The sequence below is a fragment of the Sceloporus occidentalis genome, unplaced genomic scaffold, assembly GCF_023333645.1.
Source record: "Sceloporus occidentalis isolate IW3139 unplaced genomic scaffold, rSceOcc1.0.p SCAF_100, whole genome shotgun sequence".
NCBI lineage: Eukaryota > Metazoa > Chordata > Lepidosauria > Squamata > Phrynosomatidae > Sceloporus > Sceloporus occidentalis.
This window is the reverse complement of record NW_028317080.1, coordinates 2470615-2490451: the sequence shown is the minus strand read 5'-3', so window position 1 is coordinate 2490451 and position 19837 is coordinate 2470615. Positions and strand designations below refer to the sequence as shown.

The 19837-nt window shown below is 43.2% G+C and overlaps 1 protein-coding gene across 1 annotated transcript in view; it reads left to right on the top strand.

The window, feature by feature from the left end:
• The window catches only part of LOC149284056 (neuronal PAS domain-containing protein 3-like), a 176771-nt gene that overhangs the window by 120462 nt on the left and 36472 nt on the right, over positions 1-19837 (top strand). The window contains exon 4 of the mRNA XM_089497231.1: positions 14443-14532. Coding sequence (XP_089353357.1) covers positions 14443-14532 — 90 coding nt within the window. The remainder of the gene's footprint in view (positions 1-14442; positions 14533-19837) is intronic.

The following is a 19837-nucleotide window of genomic DNA, read 5'->3' as shown; positions in this document are numbered from 1 at the left end:
TAACCGGTGGCACTTTCACTTACGGCTAACCCAACCGGTCTTGCCCTTACTGGCAGCTAACCCAACTGGTGGTATTTTCACTAACAGCTAACCCCAACTGGTGGCACCTTCAATGACAGCTGATCCAACCAATGACACCTTCACTGGCAGCTAACCCAACAAATGTCATTTTCAGCTGACCCAACCAGCAGTATGTTCACCAACAGCTAACATAATCAATGGCATCTTCACCAATAGCTAACCCAACCTATGGCATCTTCACCAACAGCTGACCCATTCAGTGCACATGATGACCAAATGTTTAGCGGGTGTAGCCAGAAAAGAAAAGTGATTTAACAATAGCTGTTGAGTCACTTAAACCCTATCCATGTGCTCATCATTTCATACATGCTCATTATAGTTACCACTACCATAATATTTTTAGGGCGATTCAGATTAAATGGTAAACTGCGTACCAAGTACTTTGCTTGAGAAATATTTGAGGTTCTGGAATAATGTCTGGGCATACATGTTTACATAGAATCTTCCATTTTTTATAATCCCATTTTAAAGCTCTGCAGAATATCATTGTGCTTTATAAATTATATGAATAATAATCCATCGTTGATATCACATTGACTTGGCACAGACAAGTCCATTTGTGACATACCCACTACGTATCAGTTCAGCAAATTCCAAATGGCGAACATTGCACCATTGACAAAAGAAAAGGTTTATCTTGTGTTCTGTACCAAAACCCAAAAATGTCCCCGGAAACTTGTCTTTAACTCTTACACAGCCGGCATGCAGAACATTCCTCCGCAGATCTGCATGCCATGGATGTGCTTTCTAATTTACTGCATAATTACCGTGATATTGCTACTCGTCCAATTAGGTTGTGTTAAATTGTTACAAATTCATTACAGCAGTTGTGTTACGCCATCGTCATGGTACAATATGTTTCATTCTGTCGCTGTATCACCGAGTTAAAATTGGACAAATTCCACCATGTTGTGATCTTCTTCAGCTGCCCAGAACTAGCATGTCCTGTCGAGAAAGGGTTACATATCACAGACAAAATAAATACTCATGAAATTAGCCCAGTATACTCCTCCAAGTGTTCAAGTCAGCGGCCCCCTTCACCTGTGAATGAGCAAGAGAGGGGAGGTGAGAGGAGTGATCCCCCCGGGGAGGAGCGGGGAGACCTGCACACATACACCCTGCCTGCTTTTAAAGTCTAATAGCATTTTAAGGTTATTATCTTTTTCAAATCCACAAAAAGGGTCAGAGTTCATGGCTAGCGGACGTCCTCTCCCCTCCTTCCACCAACACCCGGCTCCTGACTGACAGCAATCAGTCAGGCTCTGGCCTCCCGAGGTGGGGAGAAGGGAGAGGGAGGAGGGTCCAGAGGTCGACGGCGGGTGATATTCAGCTGTCATTTTTAATTATCTAAATGATATTCAGCGCGCAGAGCATCCTGTCTGTCAGCCCGGCCACATTAGCATGGCGGTGTTTGTGTAAAGAAGGAGGGGTGTGTGGAATGTAAGGAGAATTAAAGATGCAGACAAGGAGGCTGGAAGAGCTGTGTGAATTATAAGAGCAGCCCAGACACCAGATAACTCATAACTTGGTGGGACATAAGGTTTTTTTAGTCAAGAGTAAAACTGGACAGCTCAATCCATGCGATCATCAGATCGTCAGCTTCGTGGGATAGCTATGCCATCTTCTATTTTTTATTTTTTTTTTAGACTTTGTTCAATATTTCCACAAGTCTCATTCTTTCATGGAAACAAGTCAACCTTGTCCACAAATTCTTCTCAACAGAACCCATCTATAGTGAGTAACATCTATTCAGGTCAATAGTGACCTGCGTGCAAGGCCTCCTCCTTTAACAAGTATAACCAGTAAATTAGTTAATATTATAACTTAAATGTGAATCAGGCATGTGCTTTTCTTATGCATAGAATATACAGAAGAGTAATGACTTTTGGAAATTTGAATTCAGTACCCATGTAAGACCACAAAAGACTACAGATGGTGATCTTGGGCTTCCTTAGAATAAATTCCTTGAACTTTCATCATTACTTTTATATGAACAATAATATACACACAGATTTTTGACCCTGACTTGGAATTGGTGTTGTCTATCTTGTGACAATGAACATATGAACATGTTGATCAGATGAATTTAAAAATTTGTAATTTATAGCCTAATGGTTTGTAAGCTGTTCATTATCCAGCCATTCTTAAAAGAGAAACTTGCCGAAGTCTCTCATGGTTTCTGACTGCGAATGCAGTACTGCGGTCATCATGGTATTAGCCCATGGCCCGTATTAGCTGGTTTTGTTTAGGTAGAAATCCAGTGAGGTATGTTTAGTACAAACAATACACTGGATGGTCATAACCTCTTTTTTATGCAGCTTACCAACTAAAACCAGCTCTACCAGAGTTTGGGGAGATAGATACATTGACAACCAACCTTCCCTTATCTAACACAAATGTGTTTGCCGAAAGACAGGGAATCTGATGTGCTTAGAGGTTCGCTTATCTCCACTTGTGCGGTCAGAAAACTGTTTTACCAATGACGTGAATGTTCTGCTTAAAGTAGCATGTGGAAGATTGATTGCTGAGATAAGATGGGGTTATAAATGTCTTATTTAATGTAAGAGTAAAGCAGGTGTGTTCACTTTTTCATGGTTGACGAAAATCCAAGGAGGGCATCTCATGGTGTAACATGTTACTAATGATGCATACATTCTCTTACATGAGAAGAGAACCCGCATTTGGTGCATAAGTCTAGAATGGAGATGCCTTATTGTGTTACTGAATGCTTAATGGCTAGCCCAAACGCTTTGCCTGGAGCATATGTGTGCACGTTACAAATTCATGTTACAAGAAGGATCCACAAATTTATACAAAATTTAATTTCTGATCAACTCAGTCTAGGGCAACTTGTAATTTCTGATCATCATCCCTCATCTTGTTTAGGAGTTGCTCTCAGCCCCACTATTTTTGGTTTAAGGTTGGCAAATTTTTGTGCCACAGTCACAGTTGTCTTATTTTTTTACGTAGCAAAGGTTGCCTGATGGTCAACCCCACTCCGGAGGATAGCGTTTTGGTGAAGCAGTAATAATTTTATTCCGAGGCTTTGCCCTACTCTGCTATCACAGGATATAGGCTACTACTTTAGTCCGCGGCTTGTGAGGTTATGGCCAGAGGGGCCAATGGACACTTGGATTGCTGTCAATTTCCACACAACCAAACATCCCCATAGTGGGTAAGCCAACAAAGACCTTTTGTTGGCTGAAACTAACTTTGGCTCAGCTTTTTTTTCCATGTAACCCATAGAAGAGCCAGACAGTGTTTTGGAGGTCATTATACACCAACTTATCCTACTTGTTGTCCATCATTGACCCTGACTGGAGAGGAGCTGGAAATAATTTAAGCTGTGAAGTAGGACAGAAATTCTTTTTTTATACAAAAAATGGCTTTCTCTTTCAGGCTGTGCCCTTGAAATTAGGCACATGCTTAATATATTATTCGGTTCTGTGATTCTCGATATAAAGCATGGAAACGTTCTCACTTTCTCCTCACGCACAAATGCCTACAACTTCCAGTTGAGCTCTTCTCAATGCAATCACATTAAATAAAATGTTATTTTAACTATCCATATATTTCTGCCTTTTGGTGACATACCCACCCACAGTATCCCTCTCTTAATTGTAATTGTTAATATTTGAGACCTGTCTCAATAGAAGACTTTTTACTAATTACTAGTATATCTACTGAGAGGGTTGGACATAGAGGTCATCCCTACTATACTGGACTCTTTATATGACCCTTTCACTATTAATAATATAATTGCTTTGAAAAATGATTCTTATATTTTATAAATGGTTGAATGTAGAAAACAACGTTGGTCAATGATTACTTGATGAGCTATGGTCTGTATCTTTCTATTGTTAGCAGAGCATGTAAGCAAAGGCTGCGTTGTATACGGTGTCCTCCTCCGGCAGCACAGGGTTAATGTATGGAAGTGCCTGGTTGCATTCAACTTCACAGCCAAGTGAGGCCATTTTTTCTCCCCCACGCAGCTCTTTGACAGCCCCTAATAATAACACACGAGGACAGTCAGACAGAATGAAGACAAATCCCGGGACTTCACACGGAATCCTAATATCCCAAAGCTCGTGGGAATCTGCAACATCTGTGTCAGGTGGCCCAAGACTAGTATGTGACCTTTTCTGTTCCAGATAGATGTAAATGTTTTCTACATCTGCACAATTTAGTTATTCACTAATATAGTTTACCGGCAAGTTCATTCAACGCTCCATCATACATTATGAAGGTTCTCCTGCTAGGACTGCTTTATGGCTTCGCACCATAAAAAGAGGCACGTTCAAAATTAAAGAAAAAAGTTTCGTACTCCCATAGAAAGTCTAATTTCCGTTGGACTAGTAGCAGCTATATTCGTCTGGCTTCAAATATTTTATATTCTGTTTCTGATCTGGAAACTCAGCTGATTACAGAATATCACCAGGGAGCATGTAAGGGCGGTGCCTTAAAATTAACATGATTTTTTAAATTAGATTATGGTGCATTTTTACCTGTGATTAGAGCCATACGCATTATTTGACTTAATACTTAAATTTTATTTAATTCAATCTCTCTTAGAGTATAGTTTTCAGCCAAACAAAAGCATAATGATCTTGGTTTTATACTTTATTGGAAAGATTCACTTAAAATGGATCAACAGTGACCATCCTTCCATTATATTGTCCGTGTAATTTATAGATTTTTCTCATACCATAGGAAGTGGAAACCTTTGGATACACTTTTGCTTGAAGACATGATGGAACTGTGAAAGAGGGGATTTTGTTTTACATTATACTATATATATATATATATATATATATATATATATATATAATGTTATTTATTACATTATTTGCTTGTATATATGGAAAGATTTTTTCAGAAAAAATCATCTGAAAAAAGGAACTTGCCTTATAATAAAAGTCGTCTTTTAGTCAGACCTCAGATCTGCAGCACCGCCCCACAACCGGCTAAGCCTTGGGGCTTGTCCCTCACTCGCGCGCTCTCACATTCTCACTCTCTCTCTCATATTCTCTTACAATCTCTCATGCTCTCTCAACCTCTTTGTCAATGTCTCCCTAAGTTCTCTGCCAACTGCTTCCTTGTTCCTGTCTCCTTTTCCACAGCTCCACTTCTTCTCCTGCATCTCCTTGTTCTCCTGTCTTCTTTCTCCTGTCTTCTTTATTCATCCTCTTCTCCCCGGTACCAGCTCTCTTATCCACTTACAGGTTATCCACAGTGCGCACCACAGGAACAGGCTCTCCTTATTCCACAAATTAGGGGAGAGGGTGTGCGCAGAGGCTTCGCCCTTTTGTGGAAGTACCTAGATAACAGAACTGATACTAGGAAGAAGCGGACGAAGAAAGAAGGCCGGTGAACAAGAAGAGGCAAGAGAAGAAGCAGAGCTGCGGAAAAGGAGACAGGGACATGGAAGCGGTCAGCAGAGACATTGTGATAGTTAGTGAGAATGTGAGAGCAATGAAAGCAAAAGCAGTGGTTTGTATTTTTCACCCAATAGGGTTGCCTTATTCACATACGTTTTCTTTTTTTCTTTCATTAAGATCCATGGTTTTGGAGGGGTCGTCTTATAATCAGCATCATTTCATAATCCAGCAAATATCGTGTACGTCATAACTGCAAAGTGCATGTTGCAAGAAGCAAGAGAAATACAAATGAAAAGATAACATAAAAAATGTACTACAAGCTCCTTTCAGCTGACGAGACAGTAGTTTCTTTAGCCACATGCTATTGTGTCTTAACATATTCCAGGTCTCTCTTGCCTCACATAATGGCCTTATGGTCATGCTGTATCTTAGCAGTCAGAGAGAGAGTCTCGATAGGTACGGTGTCACTTGTTCGTTGTATCACTTTGTCACCCTGCTGAGAAAGCAGCTTGCCTCCTCTAAGTACATATACCGATCATACACCTTTGGCAGACTCCGGAAATTATACAGATCCGTGTCGCCCCTCTCCTCCCCGCCAAGTGGGGTTCAAATCGTGCGCACTCACCTCCCACATGCAGCGCTCCTGGCTGCGGCTAATGACAGCAGATTAGCATGCATTACAAATAGCCTAAATAATGAATTATTCAACTCTGTGTAATTATCACCTCACCCTCTAATGCAATTACTTGATGCCTTGCGTGGTTATTTCAAGGCTTTGACTCTACCTGCTGGGTGCCATTTAAAGGTGCGTTTACTTATAATTGCTCCAGAGAAAACGATCTTTAAACAAATATATCAAGTGCGCATCTACACTTGGCATGGAACCTTGGCGCACCAGGGACCGCGGGGGGACTGAGATGTGTTGTAGGCCATCGCTGCAGTCATTGGGGTTTATGGAGGCAGGAGTTGTTTCGATGTAAAGGTGATCATCTCAATTAACATCCCGATGATCTTAGAGAACGCAGCATAAGAAGTGTTGTGTCTGACGCTCGCGAAGAAGGCGTAGTTTTCATCTTCAGCCCAGTGTGACAAGGATGTCTTTTTCATTGGCAAAAGCAGTGATCAAAAAGATAGGCAAAGGGACAGAAATGTCATAACAGACACCTCACAAAACGCAGCGTGATTAATCCCTTAATCACAAACCGGTGCATGCTGGGAGGCAAAGAGCAAAGCGCTTTGATAAACCGATGTCAGGAAACATAGAAAGGCGGGGGCAGGGAACGCCAAATACAGAGAGCTCTGTTACGGTATCTGGTGCAGATCTGATGGCTCCATGCAAAACTCTACCATGTCATGTAAACCCCCACTCCAATGATATCTATAGCTCATTTATAGACACATCATACACAATTCCTACACAGAGTATCGATAGATGGGATCTTCTGGCGTCTCTCCTCCTCGATGCTCAAAGGTTATGCTAAAAACAGCAGGGTGAGCCAAGAAGCGAATGATAAACCTAAGTGTCCTTACTTGCATATTCCCATCGACGGAAACATTGTCGAGTTGGAAATATGCACATGAATTGTCTGCAAATGGTCTCTTTCAGTAAAATTCTAGGGCAGAATTTATTTTACAGAACCCCCATTTTTTGCTCTGAACGCTATCAACTCTGTGATTAAAACATCTAACCTAGCGGTGGGGTTCCTCTAATTTAAGGTCGTATGGCGAGTACCCGGGAGAGTTTGCATAGACTGTGCATCGTTTGCTTTGTGTTCGTGTACTTTGTCCAGAGAACACGTCTGGTGATTTGAGGTTTAACATATGGTTCTCAGACCATGCTCTGCAGCCGCTCTCTGGCCCCTCGTCTGCATTCACATTAATCTGTTTCTCATTGATTTTCTCGATCGCTGAAACTCTGAGCTCCAGTCGGATTCTTTTAGAAAGAAATAGCATCTTCTCGCCGGCTCACACTTTAATCAGGGAAATGGCTTTTCTTTTCAGAATGGCCTGGGAGAGAAGAAGCTTTGCAAGAGAAAAACGAGACCTGGGTAGTGGCAGGCAAGGTGGCTTTAACACATTGATTGCCTGCTGGTTGTGGAATGCACCACCAAGTATCATCATCCTACACGTACCAATACACCGGAACCAATTTTTAACTTATAATATGAATATCTTCTTATTATTCTGCGGCTTTAGTGTTGATTGCATTTATGGGTTTTTTCCCTTCATACATACCCTCACCACTCCCAATCTTCTCCATGTAACAATCCAAAAACACTATATGTTACCTATGACATAATATGGTAGATTCTAAAAACACTCCATAGGGTAACAGAACAAAAATATATTCTCCAGAAAATCACTTGGACTCGGCTATACGGAGAGTAAATTCCAGTATACGTTTTGATCTTTTTCCGTTCTCAACCGCGAGATGTTGCTGATCTTCTAGGCTGTCGTAGACAAGGGCCTAGGATGGAGACCATCAGGGTTGTCTTTTGAGGAACCAGCCATCATGCCACATAGACAGCACAGTGCAGAACAACCATGGAATTCTGCTTTATAGGATAAAACGTACAAGCAGCAAAGAGAGTTTTCCCGAGTCTATCTCGAATTCACTCTAAGGACATAGCAATGGTGCATATGAATTTATTCTACCCCTCGTCCTTCACAGTCCCACCCCTCTCTACTTATGGTTCAATTGCAGGCTTTGGTAATTCCATCATCTCTCAACTCTTGTCTGACCTTTTGCCTCCAGTCTAATCCAGCTGGATAGCTGCTTTGTGACCTTTATGCACAGACCATCAGTGGCCCCATATACCTTCCTACACGCAGCTGTCACCACCATCCCTTCCCGAGTCTTTGTAAAAAATAAAAAGCAATTTCTCTAGTGGAGTAGAAATACATTTCAATTTTTGTCTACAAGGTGATGAGATGAAAGCAGAATGCGTCATGATAGAACCTTTAAGGACAACCTTTCATGTGGTAGATAAATGGAACAGCCTCCCATCAGATGTGGTGGAGGTTAATACAGAAAGGGAACATAAACATGCATTGGATAGGAATAAAGGTGACCTGAATCTAAGACTAGATCAAGGACTGATTAAGACCTGAGTCTTACATCAGGAAAAATGGGCAGACAAGATGGTTGTGATTGAGTCAGTGTTACTATGACCATGCTGTGCCAGGAACTAATTAAGCCACTGATCTGTATTGTCTTAGAGCGTTGGGGCATTTCTATTATGGGGTCACAGTGTGTATGTAATGGGTAAAGTCTATGTTTTGCACCATAAGGCTTTTCGTTGTCACCCTATAATGGTACTTCCAGGTACAGTTGGCTACTGATCACTTCTGTGACATTATTGCTATGCATAGACAGAGAAAGCCACAGGTGCCTCCCGCCTCGGCATCCCCACGTCTAGCACCAGCTGCGGCAGTGACAGTCTCCGTACATCATTGTAGCAGAACACGATGTAAAACTCGACTAAAAGCTTAAAACGACGGAGCAACCCGAGCCAGAGTAAAAGAGACAAGTGATTAGCGTGGTGGAAGAAGGGAAATTGCTGGAGATCCTATCAGCGAGGATGCGCGGTGTGCTCTGCCGCCGTTAGCCTTCAAGGTGCTTTTGAGATTCCAGAGAGATGTATGGGCCACTTAACCTGCATCAAACCCAAGACAAAGAGTACTCGGCTCCTCCGTTGGAGGATGTGTCAAGAGCAGCTCACAGAGCAGACAAATGCCTCTCTGGGCCACTAAGTACTGAATCTGTGTGATCTGTATCTCCTCATTCAGCTCCATACACAGCCAAGGCTGTAACCCCTTCTTAGCTGCACTGCAATACAATAGAGAGACACTGCATGTCAGAGTAAGATAATAACTAGCTAATGATGGGAAACAATGAAACAACTGCTATTTAACGCTTCACTCACAGGAAGATCGACAACACCTTTCTGCCGAGTGGAATTCTCTAATCCCTGGTTAAACTCACAAATGACATTTTAAAATGCACCTCCCGTGAGAAAACTTAGGGAAAAAGGAGCTCTTGAGGTCAACTACCCCATTTACCTGTCATACAAGCCGTCATTGCAGGTGTCTAGTGAAGCCACTTCATCTGGGGTGTGCTTAGAAATGGCCGGGATGGGTCTAACCACCAAGAACTGTGATTCCCGGATTTAAATCCTCAATACTAAATACACCAAGCTTAGCTTTTATTAATATATTTTATTAATATACCCTAAGAGTATTCTATTTATTCTATATAGCAGAAGAACGTTGCTACAACAACAGTCAATGTTAGAGGTAATGGGGATATGTATTGCTAACCTCTTCTGTTTTACCGATATTTAGTTATCTTATAACTTGTTTTTAGTTAGCTATATAAGGCATTCAGAAAAGAGGGACATCATTGGCAGAGTGATTTGGAGGGACTGTCCCTTCTGAGAAGGGACATTTGGGAGGTGCACCAGTGTATGACAGGCAGTCAAGAGACCGTAAATGGCTTACATCTTGTTCTGTATGAGCCTATATTAAGTTATCATTGATTGCAAGTAAATGGCAGATTCGATACTACTAGTGTCCCAGGATGCATTGTTTTTCGGTGGCCGCTACCTGGAGTCTGCTGTGTGCATCCACCACTTTTCATTAAAGATAACCATCTTTTTTGTCCTGAACTCATCGCAGTCGCATGCAAGCATCGCCTCGTTCTCCACCCGTGCCACAAAATGGTTTAATTATAAAGGCAGACAAACCCCAGTGTCCCCCGGCTGTACAGGCGCACAAATAAGCGTGCAATCAAAATCGGCAATTACCTCTGGAATTTAGTGTAAACAGACCTATAATCAGACAACAAACAGAGCTGTTTAGCATTCCTCCCGCGCCGTGCCGTGTGTGGGGCAATTTCCCTTTATTTATCTTCAGCTGTTCTGCAAAAAAACTAAAAATGAGCAAGGGCATTCATGCAATTAGCATAATTACTGCACACCGGCCAGATCCAGAGTGGATTCTCTCCGGAGCTCGGTGCCCCCCTTTTTTTGAGCTGCCCTTATCACTCCCCCCATCCTATTCGACTCCTCACCCCCCTACAGCACCAGTACACGGGTGTATTTCAGGGGATGGAGGCGGATAGATAACCGTGTTAAGGATTATGGCAAAAGCATGCGTAGAAGTCAATGCTGCCCGTTGTTTGGGGTAGTCCGACCCGATCATTACATTTTAGTGTTTTTGTAAGGAGAGGATGGGTTCAGCTTGAGGATAAATGGAAGACGCCGACGTTCACACGTTGGGAAGCCACATCCGTAAATTGGGAAACCGCTGTGACTCATAGGAGACTATTAGTTATTGCAGCTGAATTTTCTGTGGGGTTGCGAATGTCACAAATCAGAAAGAGCGTTGGCTGCCTCGGAGGGCCCCGGTGCTGGTTCTCCTTTACGTGGAGATGTATATGGTCCACGTCAATGGAGAACTATAGGCACTGTGACATGTAGCGGGTCACTCCTTCACATGGCATCTTTCGCACCTGGGAAGAATTAAGGTAATGCAACTATACGGCTATTAATTTAAGATTGAGTTGTGTAGGAGGCAGCCTACACATAGAGCAGGGACAGAACTGGTCCTAACGAGGCTATACTAGAGCATTTTTTTTTGCATTTCGAGCAGCTTTGCGTTACTTATTTTTTTGCCCCGAGCAACAACATTTTATTGTAATATTCTGTTTTTCCTTTTTGTCTTCTGATGTTTATCAGCAGAAAAAAAATGCCAAATAGCTCTCTGCCCCCTCCTCCCCCTCAACGCTGACCCCTTCTTCTTGTTTGCAGATAGATTGAGGCTGCCTCTCCTCCTGCCTCCCGCTTACCTAAACATTACTGGTCAGTACAGCCACCCAAGGTGACTGTTATCACTTAATTAAATCCTTGCACACTGAGATGAAAAAACAACAGTGCTCATTCATTCATAACCTGAGGAGAGAGGCCTGTCCTCCCTCCCTCTGTCTGCCTTATTTCAACGTTCCCTCCCTCCAGCTCTCTCTACCTCCAATTCTCCTCTGCCAGTGCCAGCTATTCTCTATCTGCCCCCTGTATCACTGCCAGTGCCAGCTATTCTCTATCTGCCCCCTGTATCACTGCCAGTGCCAGCTATTCTCTGTCTGCCTCCTGTATCACTGCCAGTGCCAGCTATTCTCTATCTGTCTCCTGTATCACTGCCAGTGCCAGCTATTCTCTATCTGCCCCCTGTATCACTGCCAGTGCCAGCTATTCTCTGTCTGCCTCCTGTATCACTGCCAGTGCCAGCTATTCTCTATCTGCCTCCTGTATCACTGCCAGTGCCAGCTATTCTCTATCTGTCTCCTGTATCACTGCCAGTGCCAGCTATTCTCTATCTGTCTCCTGTATCACTGCCAGTGCCAGCTATTCTCTATCTGTCTCCTGTATCACTGCCAGTGCCAGCTATTCTCTATCTGTCTCCTGTATCACTGCCAGTGCCAGCTGCTCTCTATCTGCCTCCTGTATCACTGCCAGTGCCAGCTATTCTCTATCTGCCTCCTGTATCACTGCCAGTGCCGGCTATTCTCTATCTGCCTCCTGTATCACTGCCAGTGCCGGCTATTCTCTATCTGCCTCCTGTATCACTGCCAGTGCCAGCTATTCTCTATCTGCCTCCTGTATCACTGCCAGTGCCGGCTATTCTCTATCTGCCTCCTGTATCACTGCCAGTGCCGGCTATTCTCTATCTGCCTCCTGTATCACTGCCAGTGCCAGCTATTCTCTATCTGTCTCCTGTATCACTGCCAGTGCCAGCTATTCTCTATCTGTCTCCTGTATCACTGCCAGTGCCAGCTATTCTCTATCTGCCCCCTGTATCACTGCCAGTGCCAGCTATTCTCTATCTGTCTCCTGTATCACTGCCAGTGCCAGCTATTCTCTATCTGCCCCCTGTATCACTGCCAGTGCCAGCTATTCTCTATCTGTCTCCTGTATCACTGCCAGTGCCGGCTATTCTCTATCTGCCTCCTGTATCACTGCCAGTGCCGGCTATTCTCTATCTGCCTCCTGTATCACTGCCAGTGCCAGCTATTCTCTATCTGTCTCCTGTATCACTGCCAGTGCCAGCTATTCTCTATCTGTCTCCTGTATCACTGCCAGTGCCAGCTATTCTCTATCTGCCCCCTGTATCACTGCCAGTGCCAGCTATTCTCTATCTGTCTCCTGTATCACTGCCAGTGCCAGCTATTCTCTATCTGCCCCCTGTATCACTGCCAGTGCCAGCTATTCTCTATCTGCCTCCTGTATCACTGCCAGTGCCAGCTATTCTCTATCTGCCTCCTGTATCACTGCCAGTGCCAGCTGCTCTCTGTCTGCCTCCTGTATCACTGCCAGTGCCGGCTATTCTCTATCTGTCTCCTGTATCACTGCCAGTGCCAGCTATTCTCTATCTGTCTCCTGTATCACTGCCAGTGCCAGCTGCTCTCTGTCTGCCTCTAGTAGCACTGTCAGTGCCTGCTATTCTTTGTGTATGTACTATATCACTGCCAGTGCCAACTGTTGTATATCTTGCTCTCCTATCACTACCCAAACACATTATTCTATATATGTTTTTAGTTTTAGCCTGCCAATGTGAGCTATTATCTGACTATTATTGCCTGGCAGTACACTTCACATTCTTCCAGCTTCCTTCTGACATTGCAAGATGTTGTCTACATACGTGATCTGTCAGTATAGACCTCCATATAACATCTCCTCTCCGAGCCGTAATAAGATTGTTGTTTTTTATAGTTGTGCCCCATCTGTACCCACTCTTGTGCATTACCTCCTATATTCATTACTAGCTTGTAACGTGACTGTGGTTATATACAATGGGTGTATGATTTGGATAGCAATTTCTATTCCAATAAATTTAATGAGCAGGTATGTTAACCATTCTATCTGTTCTAGCTGTGTTAAGCCCAATCTACTGGGTCCGTATCATACTGCCAAGCAATAGAATGACCCAGTCTAAATCACACAGCCTGACACTGACTAATGAAGAACTATGGAGGAAAGGATTTCATTGCACAAGCAGAATTTAACATATGCATTGCCATAAAGAATCAGCTCAGTGTGAGAAGGCGACAATGACAACCTCCAGGTCTGAAGCTGAAGGAAGTTTATTGGAACAAAATAAATCCAAAATTTTGCCAATTCTAACCTACATTCCTGGAAACAGCAGCAAGGAGAAAAAATGTGTTTCCATGGGACTTCTCCTTTAATCCTGAGGGATGTATAATGCTTGCTGTTTAAATGAATGTAATTGGATAATGTTAATATAACCTCGGACTCTCTCTTGTGTTCACGTCCTCTCTCTCGGACTCTCTGCATCTCCTCCTGATATGTTTTTGGTGCATTGGGTCTACATACGTATCTCTGATCTCTTTGCTGTTCATTATTGGAGCTGACTGCAAATAGTCTCTAAAGTCTCCAAGGCCGGTGACAATTTAATCTGTTTTCAATCACTCACTGTTCTGTCTTTCCTCCTTAGCGTGGCTAGAAGGTTATATTCTAGTCATACGGGGCAGTAGCTGAAAACAAGCAAAGCGGCAGAATTTTAACGAATTTTATTCCTAGATACAAATGTTTTTGTTTTCTGTGTCCACTGAACTGTAGACGTGAAGGTCTTGATCTATGAGAAATGGTCTCGTTAAGCAGAACGAGACGATGTCTACCTGCCAGATTATGGTGGCAGTCTGTCCTGCTCACTGAGTCTCTCTCCTTACTTGTCATGTCTTACTTTTTTTATGTGGCTGTCTGTTTATTGAACGCGTCTGTTTATGTAAAGGTCTCTTCTGCTATCTGTTAATCGTCCTATAGTCTGTCCGTCCCGTTCTGTGACTGCTTGTCCTTCTCATAATGTCTGGCATGTGTCCGTTCTTGTGACTGCATGTTCCTTTCCTTGTGACTCTGTCCTTCCTCCCTTCCTCTCCGTTTGTGACTGTCTCTTGTTCTTTTCCCTGCAGTCTCTGGACGGATTTGTATTTGCACTAAACCAAGAAGGAAAATTTTTGTACATTTCGGAGACTGTGTCCATCTACCTTGGCTTGTCTCAGGTGAGTGCCCCTCATCTGTCACCTAATACTAATACCCAGATGGAAACTTATCACCCTGGAACTCACAGGAATGCATATTCGCATAGTGCCGAAACAGATTTAAAGGGGTATTAAAACCAACCCACCTTTTCCTAGCATATGGATAAAAAGTCCTATTTCAAACAATGAGATCCAATCTTGTTTTGTTTCATTCTCAATCATATAGGTAAGTTAACATTTTCAGACAGCAGCCCATCTCTGGCTACTTCAATGGTCACTTTAATAAAGGACCACACAGCAGGCAAAGGAAGGTTGTTTATAGAATCCCTTTAAACCACGGTCTGTTTCCTTTTGTTTATATGTTCCTAAACCGTCCTTTGTCTTGCTTTTCTGTCTTACTTTCCGACATGTATTTTGACGTGGTTTTTATACTCGGCATTTAACACACTAATCTATTTAAAAAAGGAAAAAAACAAAACATAGATGTTTTCTTGTCGCTTCCCATGAATGATTTCTGCCATAATAATCTAACCCTAAGAATGTACGGTATGAAATGACCCATGTATTTACCATCTTCAGGTCTGCAGAGCCCTATTAGGAGGGACGATATGTACCCATCTACGCTGATAGGGGCTGATACACCTTATTGCTCCAAATGTGGACCAGGCTTGAGTTCATGTGGCCCTCCAGCTGTGGAAATAATAGCACAACCATAGCCGTCGGGCCACACATTACTAAATTGTACCACGGATACTTGCAGACACAGCCATTGTTCACTAAAACACGCACTACACACTCATCCCTTTGTGTTCTGCCCTTTGTTTACTGTCTGTGTACTTGTATGACTGTTACGCAGCAGCTGGCAGTGAAGGGGTTGTTTTGTGGGCATTGACCAGCGTTACGTATAGACTTTTTCTTCTCCCTATGGGCTCCAGGTCTCTGCTAGTGATGACCTGGGCAGGCCAGCTCTGCGTTAGGCGGCTGTCCCGAGTGTCCCATTATCGGCTTTTCCTGGCAAGGCTGTGCACTGTGGGACCTGACACTGCTGTCTGTTCACCTATTCCATTAAATAAGGTCCAGCAGAGACACACCTGCGGTGCATCCTAATGTTGCTCACACACTGAGGCACCATTTGTATCCTACCAAGCACAATTTATAAAACAGTGACCCGGGAGGCACAGCTAACAATCTGATAACCTAAAAGCATACTCAACTTCAGTCATTACCAGGCTGCAATGAGTCATTTACATTGCAGATATATTGCGCCCCATCCTACTCACCACAGAGTAGAAATTCCCATTTCTGTTCTATATAAAATAACAGTCCAGTAGCGTGATAGTAGTGATGGTGTGTGACAGCCAAGTAGTTTGACAGCAAGCAGACATAAGACAGACTAATAGCATGACAGCAAGCAGCCGAGCAGACAGTAAGACAGCCAATGGCATGACAGTGAGCAGTCAGACAGTCTAATAGCGTGACAGCAAGCAGCCGAGCAGGCAGTAAGACATCCAGTGGCACGATAGCAAGCAGTCGAGTAGACGGTAAGACATTCAGTGGCATGACAGCAAGCAGATGGTAATACAGTCCAATAGCATGACAGCTAGCAGTCAGTAAGACAGTCTAATAGCATGACAGTGAGCAGGTGGTAAGATAGTCCTATAGCATAACAGCAAGCAGACAGTAAGACATCCAATAGCATGACAGCGGACTGTCGGTAAGGCAGTCCAGTAGCATTGCAGCAAGCAGGCGGTAAGACAGTCCAACAACATGACAGTGAGTAAGTGGTAAAACAGTCCTATATCATGACAGCGAGCAGTCAGTAAGACAGTCCAATAGCATGACAGCGAGGAGTCGGTAAGACAGTCCAGTAGCAGGGCAGCAAGGAGGCGGTAAAACAGTCCATAAGCATGACAGCGAGCAGTCAGTAAGACAGTTCTATAACATGACAGCGAGCAGTCAGTAAGGCAGTCCAACAGCATGGCATAGAGTAAGTGGTAAGACAGTCCTATATCATGACAGCAAGCAGACAGTAAGACATCCAATAGCATGACAGCGGGCAGGCGGTAAGACAGCCCAGTAGCAGGGCAGCAAGCAGGCGGTAAAACAGTTCAATAGCATGACTGCGAGCAGACAGTAAGACAGTCCAATAGCATAACTGCAAGCAGACAGTAAGACATCCAATAGTATGACAGTGAGCAGGTGGTAAGACAGTCCAATAGCATGACAGCGAGGAGTCGGTAAGACAGTCCTATAGCATGACAGCAAGCAGACAGTAAGACATCCAATAGCATGACAGCGGGCAGGCGGTAAGACAGTCCAGTAGCAGGGCAGCAAGGAGGCGGTAAAAGAGTCCAATAGCATGACAGTGAGCAGTCAGTAAGTCAGTCCAATAGCATAACTGCAAGTAGACAGTAAGACATCCAATAGCATGTCATCAAGCAGGCAGTGAGACAGTCCAATAGCATGACAGCAGGCAGGCAGTAAGACAGTTCTATAGCATAACCGCGAGCAGTCAGTAAGACATCCAATATCATGACAGCGGGCAGGCGGTAAGACAGTCCAATAGCATGACAGCGAGCAGTCAGTAAGACAGTTCTATAACATGACAGCGAGCAGTCAGTAAGGCAGTCCAACAGCATGACATAGAGTAAGTGGTAAGACAGTCCTATATCACGACAGCAAGCAGACAGTAAGACATCCAATAGCATGACAGCAGGCAGGCAGTAAGACAGTTCTATAGCATAACCGCGAGCAGTCAGTAAGACATCCAATATCATGACAGCGGGCAGGCGGTAAGACAGTCCAATAGCATGACAGCGAGCAGTCAGTAAGACAGTTCTATAACATGACAGCGAGCAGTCAGTAAGGCAGTCCAACAGCATGACATAGAGTAAGTGGTAAGACAGTCCTATATCACGACAGCAAGCAGACAGTAAGACATCCAATAGCATGACAGCGGGCAGGCGGTAAGACAGCCCAGTAGTATCGCAGCAAGCAGGCGGTAAAACAGTTCAATAGCATGACGGCAAGCAGACAGTAAGACATCCAATAGTATGACAGTGAGCAGGTGGTAAGACAGTCCAATAGCATGACAGCGAGGAGTCGGTAAGACAGTCCTATAGCATGACAGCAAGCAGACAGTAAGACATCCAATAGCATTACAGGGGGCAGGCGGTAAGACAGTCCAGTAGCAGGGCAGCAAGGAGGCGGTAAAAGAGTCCAATAGCATGACAGCGAGCAGACAGTAAGACAGTCCAATAGCATGACAGTGAGCAGTCAGTAAGTCAGTCCAATAGCATAACTGCAGGTAGACAGTAAGACATCCAATAGCATGTCATCAAGCAGGCAGTGAGACAGTCCAATAGCATGACAGCGGGCAGGCAGTAAGACAGTTCTATAGCATAACCGCGAGCAGTCAGTAAGACAGTTCTATAGCATGACAGTGAGCAGTCGGTAAGACAGGCCAATAGCATGACAGCAAGCAGACAGTAACACATCCAATAGCATGACAGCGAGCAGGCGGTAGGACAGTCCAGTAGCATGGCAGCAAGCAGGCGGTTAAACAGTCCAATAGCATGACAGTGAGCAGACAGTAAGACAGTTCTATAACATGACAGCGAGCAGTCAGCAAGACATCCAATAGCATGACAGCGAGCAGATGGAGAGACAGTCCAATAGTGTAAAAAGCAGACGGTAACAGTCTGGTTAGTATACATAAGATACAGCATATATCATGTGTCTGTATTTATATGTGTAAGAACCTGGAATGATAGAGTTACTATTTATTGGTCTAACATGATGTTTTCTTTATTGCTATTTTTTGGTCCAAGTAAACGTATAATTGATATAGAAAACTGCATTTTAAGGGAAATTATAATGATATCCCGACGTTATTCTGTGCGTATTTATGCTTGGCTTATATTGTAGAATTTATTATTTATTTATTAAACTCAACATTGCAACACAAAACTACTATTTGTGTAGTTGCACTCACTGTCCCTTTAAATTAGCATTTCCTCGCCACATATCCAGGTTCTCGGGTTATTTATCATATTTCTTAATACCCCCTCCCGTAATCAAGAACGCTACATATTTAATGCCCTTGCTGTATAAAATGCATTTCCTTTTATTTGCCTCAAGGGATAATAAGTTTTCCAGTGAGTTTCGTTCTCTGACCTCCAGTATATCTATCTCAGGTAATCATTTCCTTGTATACACAAATGTTCAATGTAAACAAGTCCACTTCGTCCAATGCTCCCTTATAATGAAATTCTCCATTCCCTTTATTCATTTCCCTGCTTGTCCCTGGACACTCCGATTACATAACATATTCTTTTATAGGAAACAAGAAATAGTTCTTTGAATTCAAGGTGAGGAATGACCAGGGGTTATTAGGAAGCAAAATTATAAATCCTCACCATAAATCTGCGTGGAAATTCAAATATTTTAATACAAGCCTTTAATTCAGCGCTATTTACAGTAAAGTGATTTCACCACACTAGGCCAACGCTTTATGGCAATGCTAATGAAGTCCTGTTTTTCATTCTCCTTTAAAACAGAATATGAAAGTAGCTGTATTGAGATACTCTTTGGACACTCATTATGGGCTCATTATGGGCTGAAAAATCCTTTAGTACATATGATATTCCTTTAAGGAAGTGAGCCACATACCATTCAGAAGTCGAGGAGGAGTTGAATCGAGTTATTAATGTAATAAAACTGAGCCAGGATTCATGTACCTTAAAGTCATTGATAATTTGCTCTGTTTATTAATGGTTGTAGTGAAATCTATCTAATCTGAGATGCCATCTCTACATGCTTTCTCTACAGATTTGGGGATAAAACGTGTCCAGCAGGTGGCAGCACGCAGGAAAATAAGTCATTCCAATTTGGGAAAAGTGCCCCAAATTAAAAGATAGTGCAGCAGGGTAAACCAAATAATCCAAGTGAGGGTAACGGGACAAAAACTCAATCCAGCAGGGTAATCAAGACGTCAGGGAAGATTTCTTTTATTTCTCATCAGGTCTAGTGATTCTTGGCGAATGACCTCAGCCTCGTCCATGGCAGTTTAATACCCGAGTAGTGCGGTAATGCACATGGTAATTAGACTGTACAGTAGGGTGACAATGGTAATGAGCTAGCCTGACATGCAGATGGCGAGCAGAGTAATAAGGAAGTCAATTAGGCTGATGGCGCACAGGGTAATAAAAGAGATGGTTGGTATTATTATTGTCCTGTATTTATAATGCACCAACATATTCCACAGAGCTGTACAACAGGGCAGTAAATCTTGTTTATGGTAATAAGACACTCTTAATGGAGTAAT